A 12,919-nucleotide genomic window follows, 5' to 3' on the forward strand; every position below is an offset into this window, starting at 1 on the left:
GCCTGCAGCGGGCGAGGTGCTGGGGCAGGTGACAAGTGCGTCCAGAGGGGTACGACAGGCAGACGTGTCGGCTCCGGATCTTCTAGGGTTCGAAGGGAAAGAGGTGGGCGCGCCGGGTCAGCCTGGAGGGGAGTTTCCTCCTGGGGAAAAGTCTGCAAGTGACGTTAGGAAGCAGGGCGGGTGCTGGGAGGCTCCTACCGCCAGCGTCAGACTCGGCCCGAGATGCTCTTTTAGTCTCCGAGATTGGGAGCTGACCAGTGTCAGATGGAGGACCGTGAGGCGGGGGACAGGCCGGGCCCGACGGTTGCCATCCCACCATCCCGTGCCCTGGTGTGGCCCCGACCCCAGCAGCCCCCGCCCCCGCGTCTGACCCCGTCTGACCCCGGTACTGCCGCCCCGCGCCGCCCCGCCGCGCTCTCCGCACACCGCTCGGTCTCGGACTTCGGGGTCCGCGTCGCAGGCGCTCGGTCAGGCTGGAAGGCATCGGCGTGGCCGACCCCGGCCAGCGAGAACGCGCCTCGCCCTCGGGACCGCGGGGACGCGAGCTGCAGGAATAGCCGCCGAGTGAACGCGCGCCAGGCCGCTCCCTTCGCGCGGGCCACTTGTGCTCTTGGGAGAACGGATTTCGGGGCTCTGGGTCGGGGACCTACCTCCGCCTGCCGGGCGGGAGTCGCATGGCAACCCGGTGTTCATGTTCTGAGGTGAGAATCTGGCAGAATGACAGGGCTGGGGGCGAGTCCCGGGAGGCAGAACAGAGACGCGTGGACCCTTGGTGGAAGGGACGCCTGAGGCAGGCGGGCGTGAGATCGGGAGGATGTCGCCGCTTACCGGGCGGACTTCAGGCCACTCAGTGCTACTTCTGTGCCTCAGCCTTCTCGTCTGTGAAATGGGAGTCCTACCCCACAGGGACGGATGTGTGTATCTTCCCAACGTTTTATTGTAAACGCTTTTAAGTAGAAAACTTGAAAGAGCATTGTAGCAGCCACCCAGCTACCCAACACCTAGATTCTGTATTTTTACCGCACTTTTTTATAAACTGCACTTGCTTGCTCACCTCGGGGTCCATCTGTCTGTCCCTTTCTCTAGCACCGCTGCACGGGAGATTGGAAGATTTGGAGGAGATCTGTGTGAGGGCCGGGGGGACAAGAGGTGGGCAGTGGGGCCTCGAGTTTTATAGCACTTAACAAGTAACTGCGGCCCTGGTTCCTCTGTCGCTGCCTCAGAGACGTGGACGTGAACTTGGGTCTGGTGGCTACGGCTAGGGAACCAGGGGAGCAGCGGACCCCATGACCAGCGTGGCACCCGGAGACGCTGCGTAAGGCTGGTGAGACGACGGCTGCCCCTTGAATTTGGACGGCAAAAATGGCTTCGGCTCCTGGGCTGTTCTCAGCCCCCCACACTGCCGCCCGGACAGCAGAACTCGCAGGTCTTCCCACCCCTCCCCCCGGTCCCCGCACAGCGGAAGAGGTGACCTTGTTTCTTGTTGGGATAGAGGCTGGAAGGAGTCTCTCCCAGCCCACGGTGAATTCAGAGGGTGTTCTAAAGGGGAAACCGCAGGGAGCAAGGGCTGGTTCTTCCCTGGCTTTGCAGGAGAGCGGGCTCGGGTTTGTAGGGGACGCCGGAGCCCGCTCCGTTTTCTAAAGACCTAACTTTGCAGCATTCTTCAAGGGCTCCGGAGAGTTCCCTGTGCCATCAAATTAACTTTGGACACTTCAATAAAAAAGTCCCGAAGGAAAGTGTCAATTAATGCATTTACACTGAAGCCTCATACTTGGGGAAAACATCTTCAAACACAGACGCTGTTTTCCAACCATTAAAAAGTTTGCGTGCTGCTTGGTTTCCATAGATACCTGCGGTAATAGCCTCCTTCCCCTCATTGAAGAGTGAGCGTGGCTCCATCGCCTTTTTTTTTTTTTTTTTTTTTACCTTGGTCTTTCATACCTTTTTCCTCCTTCCCCATTTGTGAAAACAAAAGGTAACTAAATTGAAATCTGGCAATGAGATTTGTCTGAGGAAGACAGCTTGAGTTATAAGCTCAAGGGACTTCATTTTTGCTCACCTCCTTATTATTTCGTGACTTCTACAAATAGTGTGTTACCTGCAGGGAAGAAATGGAGAATTTTCATTTGATCAAGTGATTCCCACAGTCCATCAAACACATAAACGTACTTGAAAGGGGAATGTTCGTGTTCTGTTGAAGAGCGGGGTGTGGAACAGAGGTTGGCAGACTGAGGCCAGCGGGCCAAACGTGGCCTTCTGCTTGCTTTTGTAAATAAAGTTTTATCGGAACACGGTCACATTCATTGGGGACTGTGCTGTCTGTGGCTGCCTTCCTAACAGCGGTGGCAGACCGGAGTTGTGACAGAGACTGTATGGCCCGCAGAGCCTCAACGAGTTTCTCTCTGACCTTTCACAGAACAAGTTGACTTACAGGAAAGAATCGGGGTTTGGGAGGCATTTAATAGTTTCGTCACTCTAGGCGTGTGTTCATCTTGCTGTGACTCAGTTTCTGCATCTTTGAAATGGTAATGACAGGGTCCTTTTGTAGGGGTTGCGGAGGGAAAGCACCTCGCACTGTGCTGACACATAGTAGGGGAGCAACAAAGACGATTTTTTTTTCTTAACTCCAGATTCTTTTGCTAGAAGAATCCAAAGAGGCCTATCTTAGGAGTCTAGAAGTTCTTTAGGAAACCCAAGGAAAGTGGTTAGAAACGAAAGCCAAGTAGTTCCACATCGTTCCTGGCCCAGGGGCATGCCCGGGTCTCCTCCCGGGGAGAAGGGCAGGGAACAGAAGTGGAGCACTGTTCAGGGATGAGAAAGCAAACAAAAGAAACCACAATCATCTAGGAAGAAATCTTTAATTTCTATTCAGCTTTAAGAGTTTGAGAGACTTTTTTTTTCCTTTTAACAAACCAGTTCAAGTACATGCCTTCAGATTATAAAAGTACCTGAAATTGCCTAGAATATCAGCATGCATAGCTTGTTAGTATTTACATATATTTACATAGGGAAACAAGAGAAAGATCTACAGTTATTTACAGTCTACATAGGAGAAGAGAAAGGCAGCCTAATTGTATTTCCTAAAATACAGGAGATGAGTAGTCAGCACATGCATATTTAGAGAATATTTGCATGATAGAATACAATTAAAAAAAAAAAAGACATACCTTTGTAACTTTCTATGCTAAGGTGTTGTATAATCAAGGTAATTTTTTTGTGTTTGTTTTGTTTCTAGTCTATTTGCATCGAGTGCTTTAAAATGTTCACTAACACCGAGGCAGAATTATTTACCCTGGCAATTAAAGCAACAGCACACACGATCATTTCCTACTAACTAGCAACAAGCTGCTGGTGAATGAAATATCTATTGTTTCTCGTTACCCATCGACCACTGTGACGAGATCTCTCTGTGTAAAGGCAGTGCCTAAGCTATCACCATTAATTATGGAAGTAATATAAATGAGACGCTCTCCACAGTATGTTCTAAATGAAATATTCACAAGGCCAGCGTCTTTGAGCCTGAGAAAGGATCTGTTGTAGAGAGCTTACTATGAAAACGCACAAACCTAATGCAAACAGCGGGGCCGGGCGTGGGTGCCTGCCTGTGAGATCCGAATGGTCACCAAGTCTATTTTTTTTTTTTTTCATTCATTTCTGGAAGACAGAGTTAAGAGTTGATTTCTGGCGGTGATGTGGCCCCATCAGAAGACCCTGTGGGTTTTACTCAACCCCCACCCTACCCACTCGTGCCTTTCAGGACGACGTTGTAGAATATTTTTGAGACCTGGGTGTAAATGAACTGTCTACCTTAAAATCTGAACAAACAGCTTGTTTGGGGTTTGCCCTGAAATCTGGCTCACTCACAAAAGCAGTCAGCTCTTGGTTTTCTAAAGGAGCCAACGTGGCAGGCCGACTCGGCGGGGTCAGTCCACGCAGCAGAGAGGAAGGGGGGCTTCTGTTTCACCTGTACTGGGAAGACACTCTTTGCACCATTATATTGGAACAGAAGCCATTAATTCTGCCTGGCAATTATTTCAAAGATTTATTTTAGTATACATGGCAAATACAGAGGCATACATTTATATACAGTATACAGAGCTAGCTATAACTGAGGATAAAGGAGTAAAAATGTAAAGCGTTTCAAATTAACACACGCTAAATATCTTCTTTTATCTCTCATAAATACCCACTAGTCCTTCAGTGCCGGCGTCGGAGGCAGCCCGGTTGGCAAATTCCGGTAACCGGCCATCAGCTCTGTCCCATGTGGAAGGGTGATGCCTTTCTGAATGGCCAGTTTCTATGGCTGTTCGGCTTAGCGGCTTCACACTGACCCATGGACTGTGGGTACCCCCGTGCCTCCTTCCATCCCAGCAAGGGAACTCCCCGTTTGGAAAGAAACTGTACTTTGAGCAATGTGGTCATCCAGGCAAGACCAGCACGGAATGCCCCGGGGGCTTCTTTCATGGCTAGGGGACATGGCATCCTGTCGTTGTCTTACGGGGACCCTCTCTCAGGCCCAGGTGGTCGTAGGATGCTTTTGGCGGGCACAGTTGGAGGGGAACTCAGCAGCAGCAGGACTGGCCACCGGACTGTACGTGAGCAGGCCTCTTCCTTCCCCTCATGTGGAGCGCCACCCCCCACCCCAGCCTCCTCCCAAAGCAGCTCTACAGTCTCAGAAAACAGCAGGTCTTAGAAAGATGAAATCATTCTAAATATTTCTCCTCCACTCTTTTGAGACCAGACATAAATCTGTCATGGAGCCCTTGGAACATTTGTGGCAGGGATTCTGGAACACAGAAGAGGTACGAAAAGGGCCTCATTTATTTCAAGGGAAAGTTCAGAACAGTTCACTGAATTCAAAACACAGGTCCTGAAAGCCTACCAAGGTCAGTGCGCCCTTCAATCCCATAGTCTAAGTGAGAACCCGCCCGTGCCTGGCCTTCCCGGAATAAACATGGCTTTGGGCCTCTTTGGATGGTTGGGATTGGCTGCCTTTTTCTCCCCAAAACTTAAGGCTAGTGAGGACAAATATATTCTTCTGTCTTAAAAGAAAAAAAAAAAGTCCCTTCCAGCTTTCCATCCTGAACCTACTAGTCTCTGAGCTTGTTCCTGCAAATACTTCTCAGCGCCCGTCCTGAGTTTCCGTCTCATTCTGCCCTGGACTCCAAGTCATTTTCTTAAAATTCCATAATGACCTTGCTAGAAACGTATGTTTTTTTGTCAGAGGGAATGCTGTGGGGTCTTGTAGTCAGACTTGGGTTTGGGGACGTACTATCTGGGATACCTGAAGTGCAAACAAGAAAGGTTGCGGGCCATCTTGCAGACTATCTCTGAATGGAGGCCTATGGCTGTTTCCCGAAAGATGTGCTACGTTTGTTTTCCGTCAGACATTTCAGTCAAGATTCCCTTTGCACTCACGGGCTCTGGGCTGTCCTGGGACCAGCTGCGTTTATGGTCATGGACTGGCCTAGCCCACTGCTTGGTCCTCCCATCATCAAGGCCTCCTCACAGACTGTGTCCCCAGTGTCGCCTGGGGAATGGCACTCTTTCACCTACTGGGGGAGAGACAAGTCAACTGAAAAGAACCTCTGAGGTTTTCCTGCACTCGAGAACCTGTTTCAGCAAAGAAGAAAGAAACCTGTTTCCTTAGGGCAGGGGGAGACCATCCTGACCACCATCAAAGCGCTCGAGTGGGCGCGTCCTCTTCTGTGAGGCCGAGAATCCGAACTGATCTAAGTGATCTGAACTCTCAGAGCTGTAAAGCCTCCGCGGCGGAAAGCAAGTATCTGTACTCCTGATGCTCCTCACGGTCTTCTGTTGGAGAAACTGAGTAGTATTTCCCTCTGTAATAAATGTGAAGAACAGCCTGCGAGTTAGCAAAACTCCCGAAGGCTGTGGGGAAAAAAAAAAAGAAAGTTCTGTTTTGATGCCAACAGGAAGTATCTGCCTGTATCCAAGCCCGGCTGGCGTCAAGCCTCTGCGGGATGAGCGGTCCGAGACGCGTAGGAGCGAACGCGTTCGGGGCGGACGGGGGGCGGGCGGGGCACGGGGACCGGAGGCTGATCCCGCGCCCGAGGAGCGCGGCCCGTGTCCTCTAAAAGCCACACTCACCCGACTTGTGTGAGAACCCACCACATGGAGACTGGCTTAGGTTTCACTGGTTTTGATGTGGTTCAGTTCACGCACTGAGGAAAGGTCTGTCATCCGAGAGCAGGTTCCTTAGCTGGGCAGATGTGGCACACAGAGGTGGCCTTTTGAATCACGTGACCTTTCTGTTAAGGGCCGTTTGCTACTGGATCTTCTGAGGTGGCGCCGAGTCTTCCATCTTGTTAATCCAAATGGATATAATTTCAATTTAGTTCACTGACTAAATCAACAATGGAAAAATTGTCCTTTGAACACTCCGGTTTCATCCCAGGCCGCGTCGGGGCCTCACACAGCGGCAGGTGGCAGGGAGGCCCTCGCGAGGAAGCTTCAGCCAAGGGGGACACACATAGCAGGGAGTGGGCAGTATGCAAACGTTGGGTCCCGTGTTTGGGAAGGAGGCTTTGCACGGCGGCTGATGCGGATTCTGGAGCGGGCAGACCTGCGTGGTGACGCGTGTGGCTTTGGGCATGTTGCTTTTCGTCTCTGACGAAGCGGCCTTCTCTGCAAATGAGGGGAACAGTTGCTCCCGGCTCGGAGGGCTGCGTGTGCCTGACCGGGTTGTAATCTGTCCGTACGTGCTAGCCATGGTCACCCTCGGATAGTCCCTGTCGCCACCCGGTCACTGGAAGAGCGTGACGGTGTGGAGGACAGCAGCCTTTCCGATGCTCGGTGGTAGAGGAAGGGGGTGACTTTGTGGCTGTGGTCGTGCTCCTGGGGAAGGCCCCCGAGCCTTACTCCCGCAGGCTGACTCCATGAACTCATGAGACACTCGGCACGTGTTGGGGCTTAGAAGATTGTTCTCTGACGGCAGGTGCAGACCTGATAACGGGGGCGGGGGGGGGGGGGGCAACAGTCTGCTTGGGTTTGCCTCGCACATCGGAGACTGAACCTGTAACTGTTTCTGAGGTTCGGAGGGGAGAGGAGCTCTGCAACAAGGTGCTGCACTTGTGCGGCCGAGTGGCTCCAGGCTCTTCTGTCGGGAGTACTCCTGAGAGACAGGGAAAGAGGGTGTGGCGGCGGCCGCGGAAGCCATCGGACCCACGTGCCCTTGCCCCCTCGTTCCCACCGCGGCTCCGTCACCGCCGTGTTCTGGAGGAGCGGACAGGTGGCCGGCTCTGCACTGGGCAAGTGCTGGTTTGCCTACCAGACCCCAGACAGGTAACAGGGAAAGCGTGGAGGGTTTGGAGAGGCCCTGGGCGGCCTTCCTGCCCTCTCTGTCCCGGGAGTTCAGCACGATAATCCCCACCCACTTCCGAAAAGGCTCTTGTTCGTGCCCTTGGGGTTCTGAACTCGGGCTAACTTCCGTCCCATGTTTCTTGACACAACCACTTTGTCTTGAACTGGCTGATTTGGCATGTGTCGTGCGATGTCCTGGTATCAGTAGGTCTGTAGAAAAGCAATCTTAGAACATCTCCTACTCTCGAGATCATTGAATATATAGATATTCCGTGACAGTGTGTCTTTATCTTTTTATACATCTCATAGTGAAATCTACTTTAAGACAGGAATATATTCTTCCTTTTAAGTAAGCATGCATTTTAAAATAGAGGAACTTGAAAACTGAATGCTATGTAATATGTGTCCTTATTAAAATGTACGGTATATTAGAGGACTAACCAGTGCATCACCAGGTACCAGCATGGGGGTGTTGTTTTTTCTCTCCCATATATTGTTTATCAGAAACCTCTGTACCTTTTCCTTTAAAAGAGTCAATATTCATTTGTATTCCATGCTGACAGCTCCAAAGTGATGGCCAGCGGTTATCAAATAAATGTTGATGAAAAGCAGCTACTTAACATTTTCATCCCAACAAAGGGTTTTGGAAGGACGGATAATTTAGATCTCCCAGCCTCAACTATAAATAAACAACTGCTTTTTAAATCCCACCTTTCTGTAGTTGCTGATTGTACTGCAAATCTGACAAATGATTTCTGAAAGAGAATGATGGACCCTTATTACCAAGATACTCTTAACTTAATCCCAAAAAAGAATTGTAGGTAATTTTACATACACTATAAAGATTGATGGCACGCTTCTCCTCTGGCAGCTCGCAAATGTTTGACTAGATCAGAAATGGCATTCAGGCGTGATTAAAGATTCTGCTGGGCTTCCCAGAAATGTTCAGGCCCGGCGTCATCCGCACACTAACTCACACCACGTCCCCGGGATGGAGCTGCGACACCCAGTCCCGGGGCTTGCAACAGCGCGCAACCTACCGGCGTCCGATAAATCGCTCTGAGAAGTTCATTGAGGGGAACCCGCTGCGCCAGCCGGTGTTCCTGTGTCAAGTGTTGCTGTTCTCTTATCACGGCGGATCGTGCGCAGTGCTGGCGGCCGGCAAGACGTTGCTTCAGACATCTCACAGCAGACTTGTTAACATCACTTCCTTTACACGCTCTTTCATCTTTTCCAAGTTATGTACCGATGCCCCCAAAAGTGGCAGGAAAGTCATTCGACGGTGATTAAAGGGCTCTTTAAAAAAATTTTTTTATCCGTTTAAAAATGTTTTATCTTGTATCAGCAGTACCGGCTTATTTACTAATGAGATTGCCCTAATGTGGCGCCATCTCGTTCTCATGACAGGCAGACCGAAATCAGAACTGGTTATTAAACTGTCATCACATCTGATCCTATAAAGATGTCACTCAGAGGCTGCCATGAGCACAGCTGAAAAGAGAATTGCCCGCGAAGCCGGGAGGGGAGCAGGGCTGGGGCTGAAGGTTCCGTCACTGCCGACGCGCCCGGCCGGAGAGGACGGGAAGCAGGCGCCCGCTGAGCCGAGCGAGACCCCAGAGGCCGGCTTTGCCGGGCGCCTGCAGCTCACCTGCGCCGTGGAGGACACGGGCTTTGCGTTCGGGGGCCCCTCCTGCCCCGCGTCCTTCTCCAAAGCCAGCCTCGCCGGTGATGCTACTAAGACGGCGCGTCACCGAGCCTTGTGGCAAAGGAATCAAAGCCAGCTCTTGGGAAGAGATGGGCCTTTCTACAATCGACGGTTTCCAGCGTGGTAGCCGCACCTCAGCGGACGTGAACGGAGCTCGACAGCAGTTGCTGTCAGGGTGCGCGGAGGGAGAAGCCCGGCCCCCAGCTCCCTCGTCTACCTGATTCTGGGTCAACGGAAGTGTGGAATTTCTCTGCAAAAAGACCAGCCCCACAGTACAAGAGTGCACCGTGCTATCGTTTCAGAAGGTCACGGTGGCAAGACAGCACATGGGGTTTGGAAGAATTCCGCTTTCTGCTCTCCCCAGTGGCCGGTTCTGATCTTCTCCGGCCCGGACAGCGCCCGATCACGGCGGCGCTGCGGGAGCGCTGACCGCACGGGCGCTCCCGAGCGGGGCGGGGGCCGCAGTTTGGGGGATGAGCTGATGGCCAGTCACCTGACCACCCTTTGGTGGCTCTGGCAGCTGCAAAGTCAGATGGAAATCTCAGATACCCAGAAAATTACGCAAAACACCATCTCCACCTGAGCTCTGCTAGGGGCCGCGGCCGGGAGCGCATTGGGCTGGAGAGAGCGGGGTGCGCGGCTCCGTTCTTCCGTTTGTCTTCAGAGGCACTTGGCTTCCCTTTTCCCCACGTGGGATGCAGAGGAGTCAGATAAACCTCTCAAAACTCTTTCGATAAATGTGCCAGGTGCTAAGCTAAGGGTTATTAGAAATGATAATTCAGTGAGAGGAAATTTGGATGACATGAGCTTATTTTCATTACACTTGAGCCGCACAAATCAATTCGAAAATAGCTGAATCCAAGAAAGTAACCGGCTGTCTGGGGAGTGGGCATGGCGAGGGGCTTGGGGAAGTTAAACACCAATTACTGTTTAATTAAATCGAAGTCATGCTGGGTGTTCAAATTCTGAAGTAATGGACTTCTCCAACCCAGTCAAGCACCAGTAATCCTCAGAACTCAAGTCTGACGATGTCCTGCCCTCTCCGCTCGCCCCGCTCCCCACAGTCCTGTCACTTCTCTGGGCTGACCATTTGCTTTGCACAGAATTCAAATATGACCATAAAAACTGATGCTGAAGTCCTCTGCTACCAAACAAAGGAAACCTCAAGCCTGCTTTACAGCACTTTCCTAAAATTACAACACATGGAGATCCTGATTCTCAAAATGACGTTGGCGTCCAAGGGTTCTAGAGCACAATCACAGGACGCACAAACCAAACCACCCGGGGCGGGGGGTGGTTTCTCCACGAAGCTCTCTGCTTGGGCACAACGTCAACCTTTTAGGGGCAGGAGAAATGGTAAGCTTTGGATGGGGACAGAACTGTGTTTCCCACTCTGTCAATGCCCCGAGTGTCTTCTCTAATGGTGACCTTGTCCCCATTACCTCTCCCATCCTCTTCCGCCAACCCCCTCCCCATCAGCTGGTAATTAGTGGGTGCAGCGAGGGCTGTGATGCACATAAATAATCATAAGATGCCAGATCAACTGTATTGGTTTTAAATTAGAGCCGTGCCTACCATGTCTCCCTACGAACACCAGCCTATTATTTTTAATTACGGCTTGCTAAGCAAAGTGATTTCTTGCCCTCTTTGCAGCATCCCTGACGGCCCCGTGTCAGCCGGGATGATATGGTGCCCGCAGGCACGCGCAGCCCTAGCTACAGCACCAACTGTTACTCAAAAGGGGAATCAAAAGTACTCGATCACGCTCATCGCAACTTACAAGTTGAGGTGGGCTGAGAAGAAAAGTCCCCCCTTCGTCACTGTCCTTTTGCAAATACAGGGTGAATATGACATTAACAGAAAGGTCTTCACAGGCTCTGGATGAATCAATACATGTGTCGTGCATCTGCATGAGGCCTGTGTGTACGGCAGGGGCCGGTGTCTGTGTGTGTGTCAGACATTTCCACACACCACTGAAAACTTCCCCTAGCAGCACCGTGAGCAAAAAATAAAGATCTGGCACCAGTCCCTTTCTATCTGATGGGCCATTAGCGTGGTTGGTTTAATTCAGACAGAAGGTTCTAGAAACATCTTGGTGTCAAGTTGCATCATTCGTTGAGAAGTCAGAGGGCTGGGTGCATTTGTTCTTGGGTGCGCAAAAGGATGCTTGCTGTCTTTCTCTCATTCCTCAGAAGAGACCTCTGCTGTGACTGATTGATACGCATATTTATTTCTGAAGCCTTTTCCTCTACGAGGTGTAAAAAGGGACACCAGCAGAGTTGGTGAATTTGCTTTCCCAGGATGCCACATCATACCTGTACAGTCACGTGCTGAGCTCAGTGCCCTTGGCCATGCTGAGATCCAGATACTCCCGGACCAGGCAGGGCGACGCTTGCTAATTCGCAGACAGAATGAAGTCAGCTCATCACCTCTTTTCTTTAAAAAAAAAAAAAAAAAATTTTTTTTTTTGGTCTTTTGTCTTTGATTTCAGCAACAAGGAGCTGCCACCACTGTCTACTGTGCTGCTGCTCCAGAGCTGGAGGGCCTCGGAGGGATGTACTTCAACAACTGCTGCCGCTGCATGCCGTCCCCGGAGGCTCAGAGCGAGGAGACGGCGCGGGCCCTGTGGGCGCTTAGCGAGAGGCTGATCCAGGAGGGACCCGGCGGCCAGTCCGGCTAAGCGCGCGCCCGGTGAGTCTTGGCGCGCGCACCGACCCTGCGCGTCTGCGCCTGCGCAGCTGCCGCCACTGGACCTCTGCCACCTAACTAGCCAGGGGCTTTCGGTGTCCCCCCCCACCCGACACAGATCCGCCAGAGCAGAGGGAATACATACGAGTAGTCACGACAGAGGGAAAAAAATACCGAGTACCGACGGGAATTGGAGGGCCCCGGGGACAGTCTTTTCTGGGGCTGGGCGAGGCTGGCGTCTCTTTGCTTCCCTGGTGGTGGCCTGTTGGAAGGTGAACGCTGAGCTGGTATGCAGGCTCCTGTGTCACTGTGGAAGCCCGGGCTGTTCTCACGCGTGGCTTACAATAGCCAGGCGCCCTCTGTCCCCTCCCCCCGCCCCCGCCACGGCCCCACTGTAGCTTGGAGCTGGCCGAGGTGAGTGTTGATCCTTTCATTCGTCCTGACCAAGCCTGAGTGGGCGCAGCAGTGACTGGGGGAGAGAGCTCTGGGATCCCTCTTCCAGCCAGCCAAGAGAGAAGTGACACTTAGAAATGGGGGGCTAGACACAGCTGGTGGGTCCCAAAGGGCTGGCCCAAGCCCCTTGCCAAAGCTGCCCAAAAATTCTTGATAGATTATTACAAACAAATTTTGCAACTCATTCCCTAGACACCTTGGCGGGCAAGAAAGGAAGCATTGCATCCATGAGAATATACAGGCTATGTAGGGGCAGAGGATAAAAAAGTTGCTCCCCTTATTCCTCATTTGCAGTTTGAAGAAGCATCCTGATGGTGGAGGTTCCCAGCCTCCGGCTTATCCTGCTTGAGCGTTTCCGCTTCACCTTCCTCTGTTCCTGCCTAGGCCTAATAAAAGAACATGCGTGAAAATTATCACCTGAAGGTTGCACTGTCTCTGTAAATGTTTGTTGCAGTTTTGTTTTTTGTTTTGTTTTGTTTTTTTAGAAAAGAAATCTAGAGGAAAAATAAAGCGCTTCTTGTAGATGCCAGGAAAACACCGTCTTGTTTCTTCTCAGAGTTTGTTTTTGTGCTTTTGTGGCTGTCTGTGGCCAAGTTGTCTCCCGCGATTAGCATGCCAGCATCACGTTTTCTGTTGGAGAAAGAAAGAAAAGTGACTATTGTTTAATTTTACCTTGAGAGGTTTTGTTATTACTTCTAGTGGGTTCTTTTGGCCCTCAGGGCTTTGCTCCCCCTGTAATTAGCAAGTTCT

General features: G+C 51.5%; 2 protein-coding genes across 6 annotated transcripts in view; one reads left to right on the forward strand and one right to left on the reverse strand.

Annotated features, from left to right (window-relative positions):
- WWOX (WW domain containing oxidoreductase) overlaps positions 1–12,582 on the forward strand; it is a 937,351-nt gene extending 924,769 nt beyond the window's left edge. For 3 of the 5 annotated variants that reach the window (XM_032326528.1, XM_032326522.1, XM_032326527.1), the window contains exon 9: positions 11,520–12,582. In XM_032326528.1, the coding sequence (XP_032182419.1) occupies positions 11,520–11,708 (189 nt within the window). In that variant the 3' untranslated portion in view covers positions 11,709–12,582. The remainder of the gene's footprint in view (positions 1–11,519) is intronic. The other 2 variants (XM_032326523.1, XM_032326524.1) reach the window with 2 other exon arrangements.
- A 102-nt stretch (positions 12,583–12,684) lies between these two features.
- MAF (MAF bZIP transcription factor) overlaps positions 12,685–12,919 on the reverse strand; it is a 333,035-nt gene continuing 332,800 nt past the window's right edge. Inside the window, exon 3 of the mRNA XM_032326533.1 lies at positions 12,685–12,799. The gene's annotated coding sequence lies outside the window, so the exon portion shown is untranslated. The remainder of the gene's footprint in view (positions 12,800–12,919) is intronic.

This window comes from Mustela erminea, chromosome 19 (genome assembly GCF_009829155.1).
Source record: "Mustela erminea isolate mMusErm1 chromosome 19, mMusErm1.Pri, whole genome shotgun sequence".
NCBI classification, from domain to species: domain Eukaryota; kingdom Metazoa; phylum Chordata; class Mammalia; order Carnivora; family Mustelidae; genus Mustela; species Mustela erminea.